Source organism: Apium graveolens, chromosome 7 (assembly GCF_009905375.1).
Source record: "Apium graveolens cultivar Ventura chromosome 7, ASM990537v1, whole genome shotgun sequence".
Lineage (NCBI taxonomy): Eukaryota > Viridiplantae > Streptophyta > Magnoliopsida > Apiales > Apiaceae > Apium > Apium graveolens.
The window spans coordinates 37,735,120-37,762,197 of record NC_133653.1 but is presented as its reverse complement, the minus strand read 5'-3'; the positions used below and the strand labels follow the sequence as shown (position 1 = coordinate 37,762,197).

Below are 27,078 nucleotides of genomic sequence, written 5' to 3'. Positions count from 1 at the left end.
AACCCCTCTCCTTCGTAATGGGCTTCGATAGCAACCTCGTATACTCCGATTCAGCCTCTGGAGTAGCAAACCTCGGCCTCACACCTCCAACACTTGAAGAATCGCTGGTGCTGCTGCTAACTTGAGTTCTTTGTCTCTTGGGTGCCATTAAATTTGAATAAGTTAAGAAAAGAGAAGTGTTTAAGAGAGATTTAGAGTTTGAAAATTGAAAAGTGTGGTGGAGATTGGATTGTGTATAAGTGTATGTATATATAGGGATTAAGAATTAGGTTTAGAATAGAAGTGGGATAGATTATGGAATTAGTGGGAGTAATGGGGTGATTGGAATTGATTTGGAGAAGGAATTAAGAGAAGTGGGGGAGGGAAATTCGGCTGGAGTTTGTATTTTGTTTTGATTTTTCGTTTTTTCTGATTTTTTTTTCTACAGGGGTGTAGCGTGGCAAGCCAGGATGCGCGGGCATGCCATGTTTCTGGAATTCCAGCGCGGGCGCGCCGTGCTTCTGTCAAAACACCCTGCTTTTTCACTATTTTTCTGATTTTTTGTGTTTTCTTTTGCTTTTTCTTCCTTCTATCTCCTACTAATGTACAACAAGCTTGGGTTGCCTCCCAAAAAGCGCTTGGTTTACGTCGCTAGCTTGACGTAAAATCCCGAGATCAAGTGGACAATTAAACGGCACTAACCGCCTCACGGTTTTCCGTATTCCTATAGTAATGCTTCAATCGTTGTCCATTTATCTTGAACGCTTGGCCTAGATCATTCTCAAAAATCTCCACCGCTCCATGTGGAAACACTGTTTTGATAACAAATGGCCCTGACCATCTTGACTTCAATTTCCCAGGAAAAAGACGGAGACGAGAGTTGAACAAGAGAACTTGTTGCCCCCGCATAAATGATTTGAGCACTAGACCCCTATCGTGCCACATCTTGACTTTCTCCTTATACATCTTGTTGTTCTCATACGCTTGAAGTCGAAACTCATCGAGTTCATTCAATTGAAGCATCATGTTCTTACTAGCTGCATCCATATCAAGGTTCAATTTCTTCAAAGCCCAATATGTTTTATGCTCTAACTCCACACACAAATGACATCATTTCCCATAAACTAATTGAAACGGAGACATGCCTAACGGAGTCTTGTATGTCATCCGATACGCCCAAATAGCTTTATCTAGCTTCAAAGACCAATCCTTCCTTGATGGACATACAACCTTCTCTAGAATACACTTGATCTCTCTGTTAGATAGCTCAGCTTGACCATTAGTCTGAGGATGGTAGGTTGTAGCAATGCGATGATTCATATTATATCGTTGCATCATAGCAGTGAACTTGTGATTGCAGAAATGCGATCCCTCATCACTGATTATGACTCTTGGATCTTGTAAAATCTGTTTATGAAGAAACTTAAGCACTACCTTCGCATCATTCGTTGGCAAAGCTTTAACTTCAACCTATTTCGAGACATAATTAACTGCCAACAAGATATACTGATTATTACAAGATGAGACAAATGACCTCATGAAGTCAATTCCCCAAACATCTAAGACCTCAACCTCGAGAAGCACATTAAGAGGCATCTCATCCCTCTTGGATATATTACCAACACGCTGGCAGCGATCACACTTCAAAACGAATCGATGCGCATCCTTGAATAGTGTAGGCCAGAAGAATACCGCTTGAAGGATACGAGCTGTTGTCTTCTCTCCACCATAGTGGCCTCCATAAACAGTCGAATGAAAGTCTCGCAAGATACCCTCCGTCTCGCTGTACGGAATACATCTCCTGGTGATTTGATTAGATCATTGCCGAAACAAAAATAGCTCATCCCACATGTACCACTTCACCTCATAAAGAAACTTCTTCTTTTGGGCAAAAGACAAGTATAGAGGCATAATATTGCTCACAAGGTAGTTCACAATGTCTGCGAACCACGGTTCTTCTTCTTGCACCCCAAACAGCTGCTCATCAGGAAAAGACTCATTTATCAATGTCTTATCATGTGAAGTCGTACTTGGATCTTCTAACCGAGAGAGATGATCAGCAACATGATTTTTCGTGCCTTTTCTATCCTTGATCTCCAACTCAAACTCCTGAAGTAAAAGAACCCATCGAATCAATCTAGGCTTCGAGTCCTTCTTCGAGACAAGATAGCAAATCGCATCATGATCAGTGAAAACTGTCACTTTCGTCCCAAGCAAATAAGAACGAAACTTCTCAAAACCATAAAAATAGCTAAAAGTTCCTTTTTTGTAGAAGTATAGTTCAGTTGAGCACCATTGAGGGTCTTACTAGCATAATAGACCACATGAAATATATTGTTTTTCCTTTGCCCAAGAACTGCTTCAACTGCATAGTCACTTGCATCGCACATCATTTCCAAAGACTCATTCCAATTAGGTACAGTTATGACATATGTCGTGATCAAACTCTTCTTTAAGCTCTCAAAAGCAGCTTGACACTCATCATCAAACTTGAAAGGGACATCCTTCTTTAGAAGATTGCACAAAGGTTTAGAGATTTTAGAGAAGTCCTTGATGAACCGCCTATAGAAACCCGCATGATCAAGAAAACTGTGAATCCCCTTAACAGAAATTGGTGGAGGTAGATTTTCAATGACCCCCACATTGGCTTTGTCCACCTCATGACCTTTACTAGAGACCTTGTGCCCAAGAATGATGCTCTGTTGCACCATAAAGTGACATTTCTCCCAGTTGAGAATCAGATTTGTCTCAACACACCTTTTAAGAACTGCGCCAAGATTTTGCAAGCACTCGTCGAAAGAATCCCCGAACACATAAAAATCGTCCATGAACACCTACACATTCTGACCAATCATGTCAGAGAAGATAGCCATCATGCATCTCTGAAATGTGGCAGGTGCACCACACAACCCAAAAGAAACTCTTTTGAAGGCAAAAGTACCAAACCGACAAGTGAAAGTAGTCTTTTCCTGATCTTCCGGAGCGATGCAAATCTGATTATAACCCGAATAGGCATCCAGAAGACAATAGTATTCATGCCCAACCAACCTTTCAAGTATCTGATCAATAAAGGGAAGAGGGAAGTGATCCTTCCTCGTGGCCGTGTTCAGCGTCCTATAGTCCATGCAAACTCTCCACCCCGTGATTGTTCGAGTAGGAATGAGCTCATTCTTTTCATTAACAACCACAGTGATACCTCATTTCTTCGGCACACACTGAACTAGACTCACCCAAGAACTGTCAGAAATAGATTAGATGATCCCTGCATCTAGCCACTTGAGAATTTCCTTCTTCACGAGATGATAGGATTTAGCCTTCTTTGTTTCTCAACAGTAGGCTTACTTCCTTCCTCTAGCAGAATTTTATGCATGCAATAAGAAGGGTTGATTCTCTTGATATATGCTATAGTTTATCCAATTGTCGATTTGAACTCTCTCAGAATTCTCAAGAGCTTTTCCGCATCGCCACCTGAAAGGTCAGATGTAATAATAAAAGGCAAAGTAGATGCATCGCCTAAAAAAGCATACCTTAATTGTTCAGGAAATGGTTTAAGCTCAAGTATAGGAGCTTCCTCAATAGATGTCTTGAGACACCCCTCAGCATTTTTGAGTTCTGACATTCCAAGAGATTCAAAAGGCATATCCAGCCTTCGCTTCCAAGGAGAAGCATTCAAATACTGCAACTGCTCATCACCTTCGTCATCTTCACTATCTGAATTCCCCAACAAGGCTTTCTCTAAGGCATCAGACCTTAGCATTTGATCAAGTTCTGAAGTAACCACGGAATCGACCAATTCCACTTTTAAGCACTCCTTATTATTAGTATGGAATTTCATGGCATTGAAAACATTGAACATCACATCCTGATCCAGCACTCGCATAGTGAGCTCACCCTTCTGCACATCAATCAAGGTTCGGCCAATAGCCAAGAATGGTCTTCCCAAGATTATGGGAATCTTTTTATCCTCCTCGAAATCAAGAATTACAAAGTCAGCAGGAAATATGAGTTTATCCACCTTGACCAAGACATCCTCTACAATGCCTCGTGGATATATAATAGAGTGATCGGCCAACTGTAAGGACATATAAGTAGGCTTTGGATCAGGTAAATCCAACTTCTTGAAGACAGACAAAGGCATCAGATTGATTCTAGCTCCCAAATCACATAAACACTTGTCGAATGATAGGTTTCTAATGGTGCAAGGAATAGTGAAGCTTTCAGGATCTTTAAGCTTCGGAGGCAACTTTTATTGTAGCACAGCACTGCATTCCTCCGTAAGAGCAACGGTCTCTAAGTCATCGAGCTTCACTTTTTGAGAGAGAATACCTTTCATAAACTTCGCATAGCTAGGCATTTGTTCAAGAGCTTCAGCGAAAGGTATGTTGATATGAAGTTTCTTGAACACCTCCAAAAACTTAGCAAACTGCTTATCCAACTTCAGATTCTGCAGCCTCTTAGGAAAAGGAGGTGGAGGATAGATCTGTTTTTCCCCTGTATTACCCTCAGGATGAGTGTGTTCCACAGTTGTCTTCCTTGGTTCCACTTCCACTTCCTTCTGTACATCTTCTTCAACCATAACTTCATCTTCCGAAACTTGAGATTTTTAGGAATTTGCAATCTTCCCAGACCTCAATGTAATTGCCTTAACCTGCTTTTTTGCTTCCTTCTTGCATGGAACTTCTGTGTCACTAGGGAGAGTACCAAGTTGTTGATTCATCAAGGCATTGGCATTCTGCCCAATTTAATTTTCCAAGGTCTTAATAGAAACCGTCTGGCTCTTGCACATGAGCCTCAACTCCTCCAATTCAGATTTTTCATTAGATTTTTGCAATTGGAGTTGTTGTCTTGGTGCATATTACGGTTGCTGAACACCGAGAGGGTTGTATTACTTTGCTGTATACTGCTGATAAGGCTGTTGAACCGCATTCTGAGTGTTGCTCCAGCTGAAGTTAGGATGATTGCGGTTGTTAGGATGATAAGTGGCTGGAACTGTTTGCTGCGACCTCTGAAAGTTGCTCACGAACTGAGTTGATTCACTAGAAATAGCATACTGCTCCATCTCATGCACACCAGCACAAAGCTCACAAACACTAGTGATCTGATGAACTCCATAATTAGCCAAAGAATCCACCTTCATCGTTAAAGCCTTAAGCTGAGCAGCTATAGCAGTAGCTGCATCCACCTCTAGAATTCCTGCTACCTTGCCTTGAGGTAGTCTCTGAGAAGGGTTCTGGTATTCATTAGCAGCCATCAGTTCGATCAACTCATAAGTTTCATCATAGCTCTTAGCCCATAAGGCTCCACCTAATGCTACATCAAACATGGGTCTAGACTGTGCTCCCAAGCCATTATAAAAATAGTTGATAATCATCCAGTCAGGCATCCCATGATGAGGACACTTTCTAAGCATCTCAATATAACGATCCCAAGCTTCACATAAAGACTCTCCCGATTGCTGCGTAAATTGAGTAAGAGCATTTCGGATTGCAGATATTTTTGCCATAGTGAAGAATTTAGTAAGAAACTTCTGAGCAAGATCTTCCCATTTGGTGATAGAGCCTAGTGGTAGAGAATGCAACCAATACTTAGCTTTATCCCTCAGAGAGAATGGGAAAAGTCTTAGCTTTATAGCATCTTCAAAAATATTGTTGAATTTGAAACTATCGCAGATCTCGATGAAATCTCTAATATGTATGTTGGGATCTTCCGTTGGAGAACCCCTAAAATGGACTGAGTTCTGTACCATCTGAATCGTGCTAGTTTTGATTTCAAAAGTGTTAGCCGCGATGGCTGGTCTGACAATGCTAGACTGAATATCATTAATCTTCGGTTGAGAGTAATCCATCAAAGCTTTCGGATTTGCTTATGGTTCTCTCATTGTAATAAGAGCTTCTTCTTGTACTTTCTCAACTAAGATTTCTCTTCTACTTTCTCCTCTACAAGATCTTCGTCTACTATTTCCTCCACTTTATCCAGTGTTCTCTTTCGAGATCGAGAACGCGTTAGCAAACACGATCTCTAGAGTACCTGAAAAAGCAACAAGCAAACAAGTAAGTAAAATATCCGAGTCAGTGAACTTTAACGACCACTGATGTCAAGCACATAAACTAAAAATAAACCACGAGTCCCCGGCAGCGGCGCCAAAAACTTGTTAGGATGAAAATACACGCCAAATTTACACGCAAGTATACGCATTCACAAGTAATATAGAATTCTTTCTAGTTCACTCCCACAGAGACTGGTTTAGGTTAAGTTCAATTTATGCACTTATGCAACAATGGTATGGTTATTATTCAATGCTAAGATGATAACAATTTGGGTTTGATTAAACTAGGAGATTATACTAATTGACATTAACTAAGAGAATTAAGGTTGAATTATTTATACGAGACAAACATGGAATTCTAACTTCATTACTACTTCATTTAAAGTCATTGTTCTTAACCTTAGCATGCAATGGTGATGACAACTAATCAGATAACATGAAACTAGTAAACGCCAACTTTCGTTGCACGAATACCCTACTACTAGACATCCACAAAAGAAATAGAAGCTGGATAGACACCAATTATATTGAGACCCTATATGTCTATAGAATTTGACAATATAACGGTTTAGTGCACAAGTTATCTATCGTGATTACATAGGGCAAGTAGTAAGATGGTTAAAATTACCTACAAATCATGCATAACAAATACATGAACCTATGCTAGCATGGCAAGTTCTAAACCCCAATATTCAATTTCGCTTCAATAGAGATTAACACGCTATCTTATAAGTTCGCGACGCTCATAAGACGAATAAGTACAACCAATACTGGGATATTATACAATCACCACACACTAAGATATCGAAACAAATTAACTATTGAAATCTATAAGTAAATCCGTTAGAATCCCACAATAACGATTAGTTCATAACCGAACTCATTATCACCGTGGGTTCCGATAAAAGCATGGTATAATAAACTAAGTCTTTATAAATTGAATAAATAATCAAAGTATGTAATCAAGAGTAATAGGTTCAATAAACAAGAAAACAAGCATCCAAGATTACAACTCAATCAAAGAATCACAAGTATAAACAAGCTTTTCTTCTCCTTCGTTGTATTTGTGGTCCTAGGTCTTCTCGCCGTCTTCTCCTTAGTCTCCGTTATGAAAATCGTCCTTAAAGAGTCATTATATAGCAACATAATCAGAAGAGAAGTCCAGGAAATCAATCTTCTAGTTGAATCAGGATTCTCAGAATTCGACTTGGCGCGGCCGCCGCGCGGCCGCGCTGTTCTTCTGCTAAACTGGCACGGGCGCGCGCTAACACAGCGCGGGCGCGCTGACCTTCTGGAAAATCTGAGTTTTTTCTTCTTCTCTTGCTTTCAGCTGCTGGTTTCTTGTTCAATTTGACCGAGGCTCCATTCCTAACACTCTTCAAACACCTGTAATGCAAAACACTACAAAAACATATCAAATACACAAATAACTTGAGTACAAAACACCAATTTGAGCCTATATAGAGCGTTCTAAGTGGATATAAATGTCACTTAACAATATGGAGACAGGATGTTCCATTTTTTGGGCATTGTTGTAAGGAAGTTCCCTCTAATTTATGTTTGAAAAATGGTCAACTAGCGCATTTTCATTTGGTTTTGCAACTTTTGCTATTTGTCTTGAATTTTTACTTTTATTGCACCCATAATATTCTGTAATTTGTAGAAAACAAAATGGCCTCATTAACAAATGGATATAAGCCTAAACTGAAGGACATTATAAATAAGCCATGTAACAATCAGAAAAGCATTTCACATTGCTCGGCTCCATCAAACATTCATTTGTGATTCTTTTACTAGTACAATGATATTTTAGGCTTTGATTTAAATGGAATTCACAATATTGGGAGAACCATAAGAACCATGATTCTAGAAAACAAAAACTGCACCCAGAATACCTGTCGATCTGCACTTTACTTGTGGCGCCCTCCAAACCCGGGTCAGAAGTTTGGGGTCCACACACACCTTAATTATAACCTGCTTATAACAATAATAAAGATAATAATGATATATGCAATGACCCTACTTACCAACCACCACGGACCGCAACAGGTTAAAGTATGCACACAAGCCAAACATACTAACATATTACAAACCGTTCAAATCCCAACTATTTCAAATTCAAACTGAGTATTAAACATTATTACAAACTTTTACAAACTTAAATTATTCTAAAAGAAGCCTACTAGCTCAGCTTTCTCAACCTGAACCCCTAGCTCTCGCGCTGGACTGGGGATCCTCTTTACCAACTGGTTCCTTTTTCACTGGAAAGAATATAAACAACATCGCACAAATGAGCTAACTAGCTCAGCAAGTCACAATGACAAAACTGAGAATAATGATCATCAGGTGAATATGGTTATGATATCAAGTGAACAATGGATTATGATTTAGAATTGGATATTATACTTTTAATTTAAAACCAAGGTTAGGCTGCTGATCAGTCACGCACTAACACCGAGCAAGTCACACAGCATTGCTCTAACTACTGGATCCAAGGCACACATTGGCCTAACTTGACCATTATATGGTCTGACCACGAATCTGGTCCACAATTTTATAAAAACAATCAAATTCTAACATAATAACAGAGTATGCAATAATAAACAATAACCGAAATCATTAACAACAATAAATGTTTAACAATGAAAGGGTTTCAATCCTTGTAAGGATCAATAAGGCAATTTAAAAGCTTGGAAGCTGGGTAATGAAAGAATTGGATAACAAAGGAATCAACGTTTCAAGGTTTCAAGGATTTGGTCTTTCAAAGTATAAGATACCATGGGTTGAGTATATAATAGTTCATTTCAGTGTTTGGTATTTAGTTTGTATGTATTTGTAGAGTAGTATCGTAGATTTGTGGTTCTTGTTTGGGTATACAATAATCAATGGATTAGAAAGAATATGATTCATGGCTCAAGGACAATAACTGAAATCAGGATTTAGGTTTCTGTGCTTCAAAGCACTTGCAATATCACAGGATTATCAAGTACTACAATATCTCGAGAAAGTTCAGAACACTTGCCTGATATTAGCTTACTACACTGCACTCGTTTCCAATCACAACCGTCTTACTCTTCAACTATCTGTTTCCCTTTCTTACGTCTTGCCTCTTCTGCTCACATGTCATAAACATCTATCAAAAATTTACTCATGGAATTCTATTCAACACATACTTCTATCTACCCTTCGTTTTACCCAAATCCGATTAACGGATTGAAAGTTATGCAATAATTAAGTAAACACCGAATATATAGACCGATAGTCAATTAACAAGTCACATATAGCACATAATACATTACGTAATCAATGACATATTTTTTATAAAGAAGTCTCAGGTCATAAATAGGCTTTCTGGTATTTAAAATGATTTTTAAAACATTTTTCGGAATTAAAACGGGTCGTTGGATCAATTTCGGGTTAATAAACAGGGTTCGGTTGGCCCATTCTGGCTCCGAAATAATTTTAGAATAATTATTGAGCCTTGGAAATAATTTAGAATAATATTTTAAAGCTCGAAACTATTTTTCAGAATTTTTAAATCATTTTTAAATAACTAAATCTAATTAAATAACTAATTAAAATCAATTAATAATTAATTAAATCAATTAATCAATTAATTTTCGAATTAATTGACCAATTAATCAATTATAAATTAACTGAAATTAATTAACTAATTAATTTAGATTTATTTGTGAATTAAAAATAATTTTCAGAATTAAAATAATAATTTTTAGAATTTTCAGAAATTAAAAACGAATTTTTATAATAAAAATAAATAGGAAATATGATTTTTAAACATTTTTAAAACAGAAATCCAATTTTTGCAAAGTCTGTAAACTACAGGGACCAAACTGCATCGTTTTCAAAACTATAGGTACTAAACTGTAATTTTCCAGGGGGTCGCCGGAAAATAGTCGGGTTCGCCGGAGAACACGATTCCGACCTCCTCACCTTACCACAAGCTCCAGATCACATCTACACAACATCAGGAACACAACCATGCAATCAATTCATCCTAACAATCCCTGAGTTGGCCGGAATTTGGCCGTGAAGTTTTCCAGTTTCCGGCGAACATCGGAAAACTTCAAAACACAACTCCCTTCTCTACAGACCTCGTTGGTTCATGAAACTTATACGACTAGATTGCAAATTTCACAGAGAACACAACCCACTATAACACAACATCAATCTATCACAGAATAAGAAACCCCCAAATTTTAATTAAGAACATTCATACGGGTTATAAACCCTAATTTTAAAATTCGAAAATCAAATTCAAATTTGAACATGTTATTGAACTCCAAATCAAACGTATGACATATGAAAATCATCAGGAAAACAAGCTCTACAACATGCAATCATCAAATCATACAAACAATCATCCGAACAAAAATTCATATTTTTAATAAAATAAATTCGAAAATAAATAAATTTTTAGAAAAATAACCTTGATTTCTGCAGTGAAACAAAGCTCAGAATCTGATAGAACACCTCAAATCCTTTGTTTTGGTTACTCAAGCTTTGAAAACAGAGATCGGTAACGCCTTCGTTTTGCTGTTTGATTCTTAGAACAGTTTATGTAATTAGGGTTTTTCTCTGAAAATTATATAATTAATTATCTGCAAATGATTTTGATACGAAATAAAATACGGTAAAAGGCTATTTATAATTACGGAAAATTAGTATCCCGTTGGATCATTCCCGATATAAAACGGTACGTTTATTTGTAAAAACTGATCCAAACGGTATCGGTTTTCGGGATAATTATCCAAATCAGTACAATTTGTACTGCGGTCTTGGTCTCAGCGCCTAGTTACACGTATTACGAAGTGATAATTGGGATAGTTTAATAAAAAGCTCCCGTTTATCGAAAATACGGGTTTTATTGATTTACCGAAATGAATATTGTATCGAAAATGTTGCGCCGGGACCCGCGCAGGACAAACCGTAAGCCGGATCGAAAAAGTCGAAACATGGAATATGCTCGGAATATTACAATTAGGTTAGGAAGGAGTTCTCGAAAGAGTTTCGGGTTCCAAAAACGTAACAACGGGTGACGTCGGTTGGTTCCCGTTTTTATAAAATAGACTTTAATTACCCGGAAAAAAATTTTAGAAATTTCATATGATTCTTATAAATCCATAAACCAACATAAAAATAATTAGGAAGATATGACAATTATCTATATTTTATTTTGGACATATAAAAATTAAAATACTCAATTAATATTATTTTTGAATATTCAAGTACAGATAACACTTAACAATTAGCTCACAAAATAGATACTGAACACACATAATAATTATATAATAGCAAAAATAATTACACGATATATCCCGGATATTACATCCTTCCCCCCTTAAAAGGATTCTGTCCTCAGAATCTCTAAGAAAATAAATAAGGGTACTTTTCTCTCATATCACTTTCTAACTCCCAGGTTGACTCTTCAACCTTTGGGTTTCTCCACAATACTCTTACTAACTTTACCACTTTATTTCTCAATACTTTCTCTCTTTCCTCTAGAATCTCTATCGGACTCTCTATATATGATAAATCTGCTTGAAGTTCTATTGGCTCATATTCTATTACATGCCTGGAGTCTGGATTATATTTCTTAAGCATTGATATGTGAAAAACATTGTGAATGTGCTCCATGTGCGGAGGTAACGCCAACTCGTAAGCTACTTTGCCAATACGCTTTAGGATTTCAAAAGGTCCGACATATCTTGGGTTTAGCTTCCCTTTCTTCCCAAACCTCGTTAGTCCTTTCCACGGTGATACTTTCAATAATACTAAGCTTTCTTCTTCAAATTCCATGTCTTTTCTTGACTGATCTGCATATTTCCTTTGACAATCTTGTGCGGCTATTAATCTTTTCTGGATAATTTCAACAACTTCCTTTGTCTGTTGCACCAATTCAGGTCCGAGTATTTTGCGTTCTCCTACTTCGTCCCAATATACTGGAGATCTACATTTGCAACCATAAAAGGCTTCATAAGGTGGCATCCCAATACTGGCGTGATAACTGTTGTTATAAGCAAACTCTACCAGGGGTAAATGCTCGTCCCAACTTCCTTTGAAATCAATAGCACAAACACGTAGCATGTCCTCGATTGTCTGGATCGTTCTTTCACTTTGGCCATCCGTTTGGGGGTGATAGGCCGTACTCATATTCAATCTTGTTCCCAAACATTCTTGAAAACTCTTCCAAAATCTTGAATTAAATCTTGGATCTCGATCAGATACAATAGACACTGGAACTCCATGACGAACTACGATTTCTTTCAAGTACATATGAACTAACTTGTCGAGCGAAAATCTTTCATTTATAGGCAGAAAATGAGCTGACTTGGTAAGTCTATCTACTATAACCCAAATGGCATCATGATTAGCCCTTGTCCTTGGCAATCCAACTATGAAATCCATGGTAATATGTTCCCACTTCCATTTTGGAATCTCCAATGGTTGTAGCAATCCGCTTAGTCTCTGATGCTCTGCTTTAACTCTCTGACAGGTATAGCATTTGCTAATCCATTCCGCAATTTCCCTCTTCATATTTGGCCACCAATAATTCTTCTTTAAATCTCTGTACATTTTGGTACTTCCTGGATGGATGGAATATCTTGAACTATGTGCTTCTTGTAAAATTTCATTTTTCAGCTCCGTTACTGGTGGAATCCAAATTCTTGAGGAAAACCTAAGAATACCTTGATCATCTTGTTGCGTGCATAATTCCTCACCTACCAAACTATTTATATCTTGATCCATTACCTCTTTCTGGCATTTCTTTATTTTCTCCAATAACTCCGGTTGGAAAATCATATCGTACACTTTTGCTTCCTCAGGCTTGCAAATTCTAATCTCCAATTCCAATTTTTGAAATTCTTTATATATCTCTTCAGGTACGGATAATACATTTAACTTTTCCTTCCGACTTAACGCATCTGCTACAATGTTTGCCTTACCGGGATGATAATTAATCGAGCAATCATAATCTTTGATCAATTCTAACCATCTCCTTTGTCTCATATTAAGTTCCTTCTGGGTAAATATATATTTCAAACTTTTGTGATCCGTGAAAATCTCACATTTTTCTCTATACAAATAATGTCTCCAAATCTTCAAAGCGAAAACTATAGCTGCTAACTCCAAATCATGAGTAGGGTACTTCTGTTCGTGTGGTTTCAATTGCCTTGACGCATACGCAATCACCTTGTCGTGCTGCATAAGAACACATCCTAATCCTTTGTAGGAAGCATCGCTATAAATTACGAAATTCCCTTGATCGTCTGGAAGTGACAAAACAGGTGTTGTGATTAATCTCCGCTTCAATTCCTGAAAACTTTCTTCGCACTTGTCATTCCATATAAACTTTTCATTCTTTCGTGTAAGCTTTGTCAATGGTGTTGCAATTCTTGAAAAATTCTGAACGAATCGTCGATAATATCCTGTCAATCCCAAGAAACTTCTTACCTCAGTGGGTGTTCTCGGTCTTTCCCAATTCGTAATTGCCTCGATCTTTGCCGGGTCCACTTTGATCCCTTCGTTACTGACTATGTGTCCTAAGAACTGAACTTCCTGTAGCCAAAACTCACACTTCGACAATTTAGCATATAACTTCTTTTTCCTTAAAATCTCCAAAGCTGTCCTTAAATGTTCCGCATGATCCTCCTCCGTCTTTGAATAGATCAAAATATCGTCTATAAATACTATAACGAACTTGTCTAAATATTCCTTGAAAATTCTGTTCATCAGGTCCATAAACGCTGCTGGGGCGTTGGTCAATCCAAAAGACATCACTAAAAACTCGTAATGCCCATACCTTGTTCTGAAAGTTGTCTTTGGTATATCTTCTGGTTTAATCTTTAGTTGATGATATCCCGATCTTAAATCGATTTTGGAGAAATACTTGGCTCCCTTCAATTGGTCAAACAAATCATCAATTCTGGGTAACGGATACTTATTCTTAATCGTCAACTTGTTGAGCTCTCTATAGTCGATGCACAGTCTCATGCTTCCATCCTTCTTCTTGACAAATAATACCGGTGCACCCCACAGGGATACGCTGGGTCTAATTACTCCTTTCTCTAACAGCTCTTGCAATTGCTTTGCTAATTCTTTCATCTCAACGGGCGCCATTCTATACGGGGCCTTAGATACTGGTTCGGTTCCAGGTGCTAAGTCGATTGCAAATTCAATTTCTCTATCTGGAGGAAGTCCTGGTAACTCGTCGGGAAATACGTCTGGAAATTCATTTACAACTGGAATATCTTCAAGTTTTGCTGGCTCCTGACTTCTGTCGATCACATATGCTACGAAATGCTCACATCCTTGTCGTAGTAACTTCTTGGTTTGAATCATCGTTAAGAACTTCTTTACCTGCTTCTGTCCCTTGAACGTTACTATTCTTTCGTCTGGCGTTTTCACCATTACTTTCTTATTTCGACAATCTATCTGAGCATCATGCTTAGATAACCAATCCATTCCTAATATAACGTCAAATTCTCCTAACTTAAACGGTATCAAATCTACACAAAACTTACTACCAGAAATCTCAATCTCACAATTCCCACAAACTTGATTAACAGTTACACGTTCTTGATTTGCTAATTCCACAATCATTATTTCATTTAAATACCCAACTGGACAATTTAACTTACTAACAAAATCTTGTGAAACAAACAATCGAGTTGCTCCCGAATCTATTAACACTTTGGCACATAAAGAATTCACATTAAGCGTACCTGCCACGACATCCGTATCCTGGATCGCATCCTTCACCGACATGTCAAAAACTCTAGCCCTCGGAGTCTCATTCACTGTTGGGGTAGATCCCATAATCCTTAATGCATTACTGACTGGGGTTGGTGTCTTGCAATCTCTGGCCATATGTCCTGGCTTCCCACATTTAAAGCATGTAAATCCAATGACTGGAACATTCACTGCTGGATTCCGGATAGGTTGATCCTTATTTGCTGGCTCTCTTGCTGGCTGATTTCGGCACTCCCTCGAGTAGTGCCCTTTCTGGTTGCATTTAAAACATACCACATTCAACTTGTTACAAACTCCTCCATGCTTCTTTCCACATACTTGACAATCTGAAAAAGTTAATCTCAACTGATTCGGCTAATTCACATTAGCTGAACGATTGCCCTGGCCTCCGTCTCCTACATTTTGTCTCCTGAAATTAAAATTTCTCCCTGGTTGAAACTTACCCTTCTTAAAATTTGGAAACTTCCCTGTTTGTGACTGACCCTCACTTCCCTCAACTTTCCTTTTCTTGCTTTCCTTTTCTTTCTGGAACATCTCACTCTCTGTCTCTGCAATCATAGCTTTCTGTACAACCCCGACATAAGTATCCAATTCAAAAATAGCTACCTTCCCTCTGATCCATGGCTTCAAGCCTTGCTGGAATCTCTTAGCTTTCTTTCTATCAGTATCAACATACGACGGCACATACCTTGACAATTCCTCAAACTTCCCCTCATAATCTGTTACCGACATGTTCCCTTGCTTTAATTCTAAAAACTTCAGCTCCATTTGATCCTGAACAAACTGAGAAAAATACTTTTCTAAAAACAATTCCTTAAACCTTTCCCAAGTAATAACATCTGTACTTTCCAATATTTTCACCATTTCCCACCAATAGGTGGCCTCATTCTTCAGATAGTAACTTACAAATTCAACCTTCTGCTCCTCTTTCACTTTTACCAAGGCAAAAGCCTTCTCTATTTCCTTTAACCATACATTTGCTTCAATTGGCTCTAAGGAACCCTTGAATTCTGGTGGGTTTACTGCCTGAAAAGTTTTGAAAGTTACCTGGGGATTGGTCTGTCTCTGCTGTTGTTGTGCTAGGTGAACTGTTTGTTGGGCCAAGATTTGAAGAATCTGGGCTATTGCTGGGTCCATGGGTCCTGGGTTCACATTCTGGTTTATATCATTTTGGTTGTTATTGTTGTTGTTGTTGGTTTCTTCATTCTGGGTGTTGGTGCGGGTATTTCTTCTGGGAGGCATTTTCTGTAAAGAATCAATCAATTTATTTAGCTTTTGAATCAAATCTTTGTATAAAAGAAAAGTTTTATGAAATAGAAATATCTCTTCTTTTTTCTTTTTTCTTTTTTGAAAACAGTTGTAACTTAGTAAATTGCATGCTTCTTTACAGAATATAAACAGTTATAGAAGACAGGGTACATGGTATCACAGGATATACTGGTGCAATAAATAAGGTAAAGTAAAACAGGTGCAATAAAATAAATGACAGTGTTGGAAAGGAAAAGGTACTGATATATAGATCAAAAGTTTTAGGTAGTACAAGCGTAAAGACGCTTCGAAAGTAAAAGCAAAAAGGGTACAACAACCTACTCACTAGTCAGCATCGCTGGTCTATAGATACAACTCAAAAGTCTATTGATACACACTACACATTACTGTCCATACTACATAACCATAACAATACTGCTCAGCATCTCCATCTCAAAATCTCTAACTCAGCTCCAAGGAAACTCTGGTCCTGCCAGCCTCTCAAAGTCCTCCATCACCTCAGTAGCCCAGCTCAGCAGTGCATCAGGGCCTCTGCCAGGTAATGTAGCTCCATGTAGCCTAGCCTCAAGAACCCTCCGTGTCACATGAATCTCCTCTCGAAGCTCCCTCACACCACGATCAACATCTGTAGTCCTAATGATATGCTGTAACTCTCTAATCTGAGCCAACAAGGAATCACGCTCCAATAGAAGAGCCTCATACCGGTAATAAGGAACTGGGGGCAATGTAGACTGGAATGGAGCACTCGCTACTGAATGCCCAGTGGAATCTGAATCAGCTGGTGGGGGTCCTCTGACAGGTGGCCTCATGCCTGGAGGTGGAATGGCCTGCAATGGTACGGGCTGCAACACCGGTGGAGGTAGAATAGCCAATGCTGGTGGAATAACAGGACGTGGATCCGATGCTGGTGCTCCAACTGAAGGCTCTGAGTGATCAGCTGATACGGAAATAAAAGAGTCGGCCATCTCTGCTATCTGAAATCATATCGTAATATAAGAATCTCGTACCACGACGCAAACTATACTAATACCGGTTATACCATAACACTCAACCTCTCGACGTTCTATCATCCTATACCTTACTTCTAATCCTATCCCTCTACCCATTCCCGTCAACCTAGGCTTGTGTCAGTGACTTATAACCTGTAGCTCTGATACCAAACCTGTGGCGCCCTCCAAACCCGGGTCAGAAGTTTGGGGTCCACACACACACCTTAATTATAACCTGCTTATAACAATAATAAAGATAATAATAATATATGCAATGACCCTACTTACCAACCACCACGGACCGCAACAGGTTAAAGTATGCACACAAGCCAAACACACTAATATATTACAAACCATTCAAATCCCAACTATTTCAAATTCAAACTGAGTATTAAACATTATTACAAACTTTTACAAACTTAAATTATTCCAAAAGAAGCCTACTAGCTCAGCTTTCTAAACCTGAACCCCTAGCTCTCGCGCTGGACTGGGGATCCTCTTTACCAACTGGTTCCTTTTTAACTGGAAAGAATATAAACAACATCGCACAAATGAGCTTACTAGCTCAGCAAGTCACAATGACAAAACTGAGAATAATGATCATCAGGTGAATATGGTTATGATATCAAGTGAACAATGGATTATGATTTAGAATTGGATATTATACTTTTAATTTAAAACCAAGGTTAGGCTGCTGATCAGTCACGCACTAACCCCGAGCAAGTCACACAGCATTGCTCTAACTACTGGATCCAAGGCACACATTGGCCTAACTTGACCATTATATGGTCTGACCACGAATCTGGTCCACAATTTTATAAAAACAATACAATTCTAACATAATAACAGAGTATGCAATAATAAACAATAACCGAAATCATTAACAACGATAAATGTTTAATAATGAAAGGGTTTCAATCCTTGTAAGGATCAATAAGGCAATTTAAAAGCTTGGATGCTGGGTAATGAAAGAATTGGATAACAAAGGAATCAACGTTTCAAGGTTTCAAGGATTTGGTCTTTCAAAGTATAAGATACCATGGGTTGAGTATATAATAGTTCATTTCAGTGTTTGGTATTTAGTTTGTATGTATTTGTAGAGTAGTATCGTAGATTTGTGGTTCTTGTTTGGGTATACAATAATCAATGGATTAGAAAGAATATGATTCATGGCTCAAGGACAATAACTGAAATCAGGATTTAGGTTTCTGTGCTTCAAAGCACTTGCAATATCACAGGATTATCAAGTACTACAATATCTCGAGAAAGTTCAGAACACTTGCCTGATATTAGCTTACTACACTGCACTCGTTTCCAATCACAACCGTCTTACTCTTCAACTATCTGTTTCCCTTTCTTACGTCTTGCCTCTTCTGCTCACATGTCATAAGCATCTATCAATAATTTACTCATGGAATTCTATTCAACACATACTTCTATCTACCCTTCATTTTACCCAAATCCGATTAACGGATTGAAAGTTATGCAATAATTAAGTAAACACCGAATATATAGACCGCTAGTCAATTAACAAGTCACATATAGCACATAATACATCACGTAATCAATGACATATTATTTATAAAGAAGTCTCGGGTCATAAATAGGCTTTCTGGTATTTAAAATGATTTTTAAAACATTTTTCGGAATTAAAACGGGTCGTTGGATAAATTTCGGGTTAATAAACAGGGTTCGGTTGGCCCATTCTGGCTCCGAAATAATTTTAGAATAATTATCGAGCCTTGGAAATAATTTAGAATAATATTTTAAAGCTTGAAACTATTTTTCAGAATTTTTAAATCATTTTAAATAATTAAATCTAATTAAATAACTAATTAAAATCAATTAATAATTAATTAAATCAATTAATCAATTAATTTTTGAATTAATTGACCAATTAATCAATTATAAATTAACTGAAATTAATTAACTAATTAATTTAGATTTATTTGTGAATTAAAAATAATTTTCAGAATTAAAATAATAATTTTTAGAATTTTCAGAAATTAAAAACGAATTTTTATAATAAAAATAAATAGGAAATATGATTTTTAAACATTTTTAAAACAGAAATCCAATTTTTGCAAAGTCTGTAAACTACAGGGACCAAACTGCATCGTTTTCAAAACTATAGGTACTAAACTGTAATTTTCCAAGGGGTCGCCGGAAAATAGTCGGGTTCGCCGGAGAACACGATTCCGACCTCCTCACCTTACCACAAGCTCTAGATCACATCTACACAACATCAGGAACACAACCATGCAATCAATTCATCCTAACAATCCATGAGTTGGCCGGAATTTGGCCGTGAAGTTTTCCAGTTTCCGGCGAACATCGGAAAACTTCAAAACACAACTCCCTTCTCTACAGACCTCGTTGGTTAATAAAACTTATACGACTAGATTGCAAATTTCACAGAGAACACAACCCACTATAACACAACATCAATCTATCACAGAATAAGAAACCCCCAAATTTCAATTAAGAACATTCATACGGGTTATAAACCCTAATTTTAAAATTCGAAAATCAAACTCAATTTTGAACATGTTATTGAACTCCAAATCAAACGTATGACATATGAAAATCATCAGGAAAACAAGCTCTACAACATGCAATCATCAAATCATACAAACAATCATCCGAACAAAAATTCATATTTTTAATAAAATAAATTCGAAAATAAATAAATTTTTAGAAAAATAACCTTGATTTCTGCAATGAAACAAAGCTCAGAATCTGATAGAACACCTCAAATCCTTTGTTTTGGTTATTCAAGCTTTGAAAACAGAGATCGGTAACACCTTCGTTTTGCTGTTTGATTCTTAGAACAGTTTATGTAATTAGGGTTTTTCTCTGAAAATTATATAATTAATTATCTGCAAATGATTTTGATACGAAATAAAATACGGTAAAAGGCTATTTATAATTACGGAAAATTAGTATCCCGTTGGATCATTCCCGATATAAAACGGTACGTTTATTTGTAAAAACTGATCCAAACGGTATCGGTTTCCGGGATAATTATCCAAATCAGTACAATTTGTACTGCGGTCTTGGTCTCAGCGCCTGATTACACGTATTACGAAGTGATAATTGGGATACTTTAATAAAAAGCTCCCGTTTATCGAAAATACGGGTTTTATTGATTTACCGAAACGAATATTGTATCGAAAATGTTGCGCCGGGACCCGCGCAGGACAAACCGTAAGCCGGATCGAAAAAGTCGAAACATGGAATATGCTCGGAATATTACAATTAGGTTAGGAAGGAGTTCTCGAAAGAGTTTCGGGTTCCAAAAACGTAACAACGGGTGACGTCGGTTGGTTCCCGTTTTTATAAAATAGACTTTAATTACCCGGAAAAAAATTTAGAAATTTCATATGATTCTTATAAATCCTAAACCAACATAAAAATAATTAGGAAGATATGACAATTATCTATATTTTATTTTAGACATATAAAAATTAAAATACTCAATTAATATTATTTTTGAATATTCAAGTACAGATAACACTTAACAATTAGCTCACAAAATAGATACTGAACACACATAATAATTATATAATAGCAAAAATAATTACATGATATATCCCGGATATTACATTACTGCTCAAAACCAAATACTGTTTCTCTAACAAAACTGTAATATACAAGTTCCTTTGTTATTTTTGACAATCAATCTCAAATCAAAATAAAACAATAGAAAATGTAAAAGAATGACACTAAATTCATAGCAAAATTTGAAGGCATATATGGGATACCAATGCATCGGAAAGCTTACTAATAACTTGGTATTTCAGAATATTAGAGCTTGGGGAGAGATATTGAACATAACAAAAACATGAAGAAAATCACCTGTTTGGCACCTGGACTGATTTACAGGATTAGAGAAGAAAAAAAAAACTGATGCTAATTAAGAAAGTCTGCAGTTTACATTTTGGTAAATAAAATCCGTAACATCAAATAATGAAATGATATTTTTCTCTTTTCAAGTCAATTATAACAAATGTAAAAACTTCAATGACAAGGATGTATTGGCCGTTTCTGCCAATTTGCATGTCAACAAATGAGATTATTCTCTGTACAGCAGTGGGTCTATTCAAGCAAATATACCTATAGGCCATTTTCCTATTACTTTTCAGCAACGTAGGTTCGGAGACACTCGACTATTGTCCTCGAAAAAGATCGGGAATCTATTGAATATTCAAAAAATAGAGCACCATTCACCTAATTGAATTGTACAGTTTATCAAAGCTACCCAGAACCTAGGTTTGCAGCATTTTCTTTGTTTTAGCCAGTACTTAACTGATTCGACCTGATGATGTGAAGATGACCCGAACACAGCATGCCTATGTAAGAATCTAACAGCAATAATGAATGGCTTGTGGATTTTGTTGTAAATACTTTTAATTACAGGAAACAAAAAATTAAATTACAATTTACAAGTTATCTAAATTAGCCTCACCAATATTCACATCAATGTGTTGAAAATACAAACAACTCAGGCTTAGCATCAGCTCCCCTACCGTGGAAATGCATTAGAAATGGACATATCATTGATGGACAAATTGTTATAACATGTTTTTGGGTGATTAGGCAATCTTCCAATAGAATATGCTGGTCGTTCAGGTTGAGAAAGTGTTGTTGTTTCACAGTTTAGCATCATAACAACAGATAACATGGTTGGTCTGTCATATGAATCTTCTTGAACACACAATAATCCAATATGCATGCATCTTAAAAAATCATCGAGGCTACAAGTATCAGCCAATAGCGGATCCATTAAGTCCTTTCCTTTTCCTTCATTCCATAGTAGCCATGCCTGCAGCACCAACAGAATATTATATCCAAGAGGGACTTCTCTACAATGTATACTGACAACATGTATAATGAACTTACATATGAAAGAAGACTTGTAGTTTTTGTTGAGAGATGATATTTAGCATTCCTTTTGCCACTAATTATTTCAAGCAATAGTACACCAAAGCTGAAAACATCAGACTTGATGGAGTAGAGGCCCTCCATTGCAAACTCGGGGGCAATATATCCACTGCCAAGAAATTATACATAAGATACTGTTTCTCGACACTGTTTCTGGACAAGATAGTGAATTCGTTATGTTTGTCTACTTACTATGTTCCAACTACTTTGACAGTGCTGTTAGCTTGACATTCGCTACCTCCAAAGATCCTCGCCATTCCAAAGTCGGAGATTTTTGGATTCATTTCTTTGTCCAGTAACACATTACTTGGTTTAAGATCTCTGTGAATGATTCTAAGACGAGAATCTTGATGAAGATACAGCATTCCGCGGGCAATTCCATTTATAATATCTAGACGTACAGTCCAACTGACTTTTGCTCGTTTAGATTCATCTGACGGGGTAAAAGATCACCCCAAGACAACATTGTATTAATAATTAGAGCTGGAATAATTTTTATGTCAATTTTTTTGAGTATAGGAAAATGCAATCAAGAATGTAAGATATGTAAATGGATGACAAACCATTGAGAAATAAATCCAGACTGCTGTTGCTCATATATTCGTAAACCAGTATCCTTTCCTCTCTGTCTACGCAAAAACCCAAGAGCCTGACAAGATTTTTATGCTGCAATTTAAAGATCAGTAGAACCTCGTTTATAAATTCATCTGAACCTTGAGTGGAGGTGGCTGAAAGCCTCTTGACTGCTATATTCTCGCCAGTAGGTAGAATGCCCTATTGAAAAGAAAAACACAGAAAAAAGTTGAATGTCGAATCACCTAGAAACGTCTTAGAATATTATTCTACTCTAAGCATGTGCTATTACTTTGTAAACAGGACCAAAGCCTCCTTGTCCAAGCTTGTTAGAATCAGAAAAATTATTTGTTGCTACTTTTACAGATTCTATAGGAATAAAGGAAAACTCTTGAGGATCCAGGTTCTTCAAAACTTGAAACTTTTGGAGCATGGCATGTGGGTCACGGTGCTCATTACTTTCAGGTAATTGAACTTGCTGTCGAGAAACTCTGTCATTCCCTAATTGTAGAAAGTATAACAATGTTTAAAATATATTCAAAACAAATGAAGCTGGATCACTAAAAAGAAAAAAAAAATCTTCAATTACGAGCATTACTATTTCTTGTTTGATTCCTCAGTTTAAGACAATAAATGTAGAAACCAATCAGTGCTACAAGTACAACCATGGCTCCACAGGAGATAACTACAATCATCCACTTGTTTTTCCGAGCACTTTGTTCTACAGATGAGGTAAAAAAATTTTAGAAAAAAATCACTTGATGAAGCATATGACTAGCCAATCGCACAGTACAAAACTAGCAGAAATATGAAACTCAGTACAAAATTTAAAACGAAGGACTGACTTACTTGGTAATCCAGGTGTAGGACTTGGACTACTTAATTTGTAAAACTCGTATCTTAAGAAGCAACTACGGCTAAAAAGTCTTGCTCCTCGATAATTATAGCAGCAACTTGAAAAGTTTGATATTGCAGTTCTAAGGCATGCATAGCAGTCATCTGGAGACAAGTCTTTAGTACACTGCCCATATGCATGAATTGGTTCATCGCCAGGAAAGGATACATTTCCAGTTGCAACCATATTAGTTGAATTAGCTGCTACCATGCTCATATTAAGTAAAATAGGGTTGAGGGTTGATTTAAGTCGTTCTGGATCAGAAAATGGCTTTGGGTTGGTTTGATTTATGTTTCCAGCAACATCCAAATGCCCGAAAAATTTCTGGTTAGAGTAGCGCAACTGACAGTTTTCTTCCCACACTAGTGCCTGCTTTAATTTTTTACAGAGGCTTGTAATATCTTTGCTAGCTACTTCTGCGCATTTCGTACATTCATCACTATTAGCATGATTGTAACAGAGAAAGAGACCATAAACTGTATCCATTCCAGTTCCTATGGAAGTACTGTTAAACTTAGAGACAGCAGCACTTGAGGATAAAGAATGAAGAAGTTCATCGCGGTTTTTATGAAACATACTATTCTCTATAAACTTTTCGCCATGACAATCTGGATAAGGAGGTTCAGTAGAAGCATACACAGAAACAAGTAAAGACACAAGCAGAAGATTAAACAAAACCATTCTGTTATTGGAGAAATTTAGTACAACAGCCATAACTTTCTATAGAGACTTCTCTGCAAATCTTTAAGTAGAAATATCAAAGGTTGTTTCTGAATATTTAAAAACATTTTTGGTCAAACTAGAAGCAGAAAACGATATTGTAACCTTCAAGGTTATTACATATAGATTAAGTTTTCTAAGTTATTTGTTCAACACTTAAACGTCAATGGCAATGCCATGTCATTCAAACACTATATTTCCACAACTTCAACTTGGTCTAAAAAATATAACAAAAATTTCAATAGGTACACCAATTAATAGTTATATATCATTATGTTAAGCAATTGACTAATATAACAAAAATTTGAATACGTACACCAATTAAGATTTTAATAAATAAGAATATAAGGAGGTAAGAGGGGTTTACACTTGAGAGCTCCAATAGCAATTTTTTGTACTTAAACAAAGAATCAATTGCATTGCAGTTTTGGACCTTCAAATTCCACATGCAGGACCACAGGCGGCTTAATGTGGGTGATAATGTCGTTAGAGAATATCTAAGCAGTGAATTCGTATTATCCGGATAGTCGCGATATGCTGAGAAGTATCCTTCACGATATAAAATAAATATGATTAATTAATTAATCATATTTAATGAATTAGAGAATTTATATAAATAATGATAAAATAGTTTTATTATTATTTATTTCTACTACCGGCTTAATATTGAAACTACAGGGTCACACCATAAAAGAGAATGATTTAATGGTGGAGGAATTAATTAATAATGGCTGGTAATTATTTATTTGTGAAATAAATAATTAATTAGCAGATTTAATAATTGATTAAATGAGATTTAATTAATTCTTAATATTATTATTAAGAATTTAATTTTGGAAATTAAATCAAGTGAGAGAATTATTTTTCTAAAGTGTTTAGAAAAGGGATTAATGATTAAAAGGTGTTTTAATTATTAGTTAATTGGTTAATAAAAATAATCAATTAAAGGGTTAATAATAATAATATTTTATGAAAAATTTTCAACTGAAAATTTTGCCTATAAATATACTATTATAAACCCTATTTGCCTCAACCCAGATAAATAACCCTAAATCTAAAGTAGAACAAGAGGAAGGCAACTAATTCTCTCAACCTCTTCCTCCTCCATCACATTGTACTTTTGGTGGATACCGGTGGAGTGCTTCACACTTGAGGAGCAGCTGCTAGGGATTTCCATTCATCGTTCTTGGATCGCTATTAAAGACCTCCATCTTTCCATTAACGTAAAGCTTCTTAAGGTAAACATACTGAACTACGAATTAAATATTATTTTTCGCATGAATCCTGCGGAGGGTTTCGTTTTTTTTTTAAGATTTAAATTTACGTTTTCGTTGCGTTTATGTGCTAAAAATCCTTCAATGGCATCAGAGCTACTTGCGAAAAGTTTTTAATTCGTTTATGTGTTTAACTGTTTTCGATATATGAGCATGTACATGATTCGCCATGATTTGATGTTGATATAATATGCTTATATATGTATGGTTTTGAATATATGATATTCATGTGAGTTGTATAATCATAAGATGATTATGTAATCTGTATATATACTGATATATACATGATTTATGTTTGTTCTAATTATGAGAATCATATTAGATACAGATTCTGAATTGGCTGCTGTAGATTTACTGAAATCTGGGTCTGATGTCCGATTTACGAAAACGAATAACCTATTCCATAGGTAAACGAGCGTCTGAACAAAACTGATAGATGAAGCTATCAACGACTCCTCTGTAAGACGTTTGACGTCGTTTACTGCCCGTAAACAGTGATTCTTATTTTTCTGATTTGATTCTGATTTGATTCTGATTTTTCTGATTTTTGTCATATTTTCTTTTTATGATTAGATCATGGATAATATGATATGTTAAGATCAGATTATGTGTTTTAACATGCTTTTACGTGTTGTATGAGCATGGTGGATGGTTATGGCCTTTCGACCTTAGTGTAATGGTTTTAATTTTGGTTTTAAATATGACTTGCATGTCGTCAATCTTTGTAATCATAGATCTCGAATGTAACTCGAGTTATTCCTTGTAAGTTCATTAGATTAGTTTTACTTTCAATCTATGTAATGTAATTGAAGACTCAAGAAGGCTATCTAGTGGAGGTGATACAAAGAAGAAGACGAGGCATAGAAGAAGTCTAAACAAAGAAGAAGACTTATGTAATAAGTAGTTGTATTTATTTTCATCACCATATTAGATTGACCTTGATCTTTATCATGAGTTTGATAAAGATCACATAGGATGGGGCCATAACCAAACACATTTACTTTATTGCACTTTACATTTACTTGTTTATTTAATTTTATATATGAGATATATGCATATATTTACCATGCGATGATAGATTTAGGTGAACTTAAATCAATATAAGGCATGCTCTAGAAAATCTAGAATAGGAATCGTTTCTTGCCTTAACATTAAATATTATGAATACGATCATGAGATTCTTGTGTTTATGAAACACGTAATTGAATATTAATTTTCAATATTGAGCGAAAGGATGATTCTGTCAACAACAGATTTCTATCTGTAAGAAAGGGTTATTAAGTGACGCCTCTTGACAATGCTCCACCCGATCTGGGAATCATCTGATTATCGATTATTGATTTGAAATATTTAATTTAAAAGGAAGAATCTCTTTATAATATGATTATGATTGTAACGTAATATAATCCCTCTAAAATTAAATAATATCAAGTAGTAATTGGCCAATGACACAACGGGCTTGTGTCGGTCATAGTCTTCCAATATGGTAGAAAGTGGTTCTTATTTTTAAATTATTATCGTTTCGTGCTACAGCCGAGGGCTTTGATTTCGAAATAAGAAATACTTGTCTATTACATAGAGATGTGTACATTGAATTAGAATCTAAAGGTCGGTATG

At 36.3% G+C, this 27,078-nt stretch overlaps 1 protein-coding gene and 1 non-coding gene across 2 annotated transcripts; one reads left to right on the top strand and one right to left on the bottom strand.

The window, feature by feature from the left end:
* The first annotated feature begins 5,360 nt into the window (after positions 1–5,360).
* Positions 5,361–5,464, top strand: LOC141675522 (small nucleolar RNA R71). Its single transcript, XR_012556170.1, has one exon. It is a non-coding gene; the product is annotated as a small nucleolar RNA R71 (small nucleolar RNA).
* Positions 5,465–21,517: 16,053 nt separating this feature from the next.
* On the bottom strand, positions 21,518–24,230 carry LOC141670887 (cysteine-rich receptor-like protein kinase 25). The gene is made up of 7 exons (XM_074476943.1): positions 23,422–24,230; positions 23,171–23,293; positions 22,865–23,073; positions 22,563–22,773; positions 22,192–22,432; positions 21,958–22,108; positions 21,518–21,880 (listed from the first exon to the last, which is right to left on the bottom strand). The coding sequence occupies exons 1-7, from the start codon at positions 24,179–24,181 to the stop codon at positions 21,581–21,583; spliced, it is 1,995 nt and encodes a 664-aa protein (XP_074333044.1). The 5' UTR covers positions 24,182–24,230; the 3' UTR covers positions 21,518–21,580.
* Between the last annotated feature and the right edge of the window lie 2,848 nt (positions 24,231–27,078).

Excerpts from the sequence above, each read along its gene's own strand:
- LOC141670887 (XM_074476943.1), bottom strand. The coding sequence starts at position 24,181 with ATGGCTGTTGTACTAAATTTCTCCAATAACAGAATGGTTTTGTTTAAT. Across the intron at positions 23,074-23,170 it reads GAGGAATCAAACAAGAAATA|GGAATGACAGAGTTTCTCGA; the intron begins GTAATGCTCGTA and ends TTCTACAATTAG. Across the intron at positions 21,881-21,957 it reads CTACAAGTCTTCTTTCATAT|GCATGGCTACTATGGAATGA; the intron begins GTAAGTTCATTA and ends TTGGTGCTGCAG.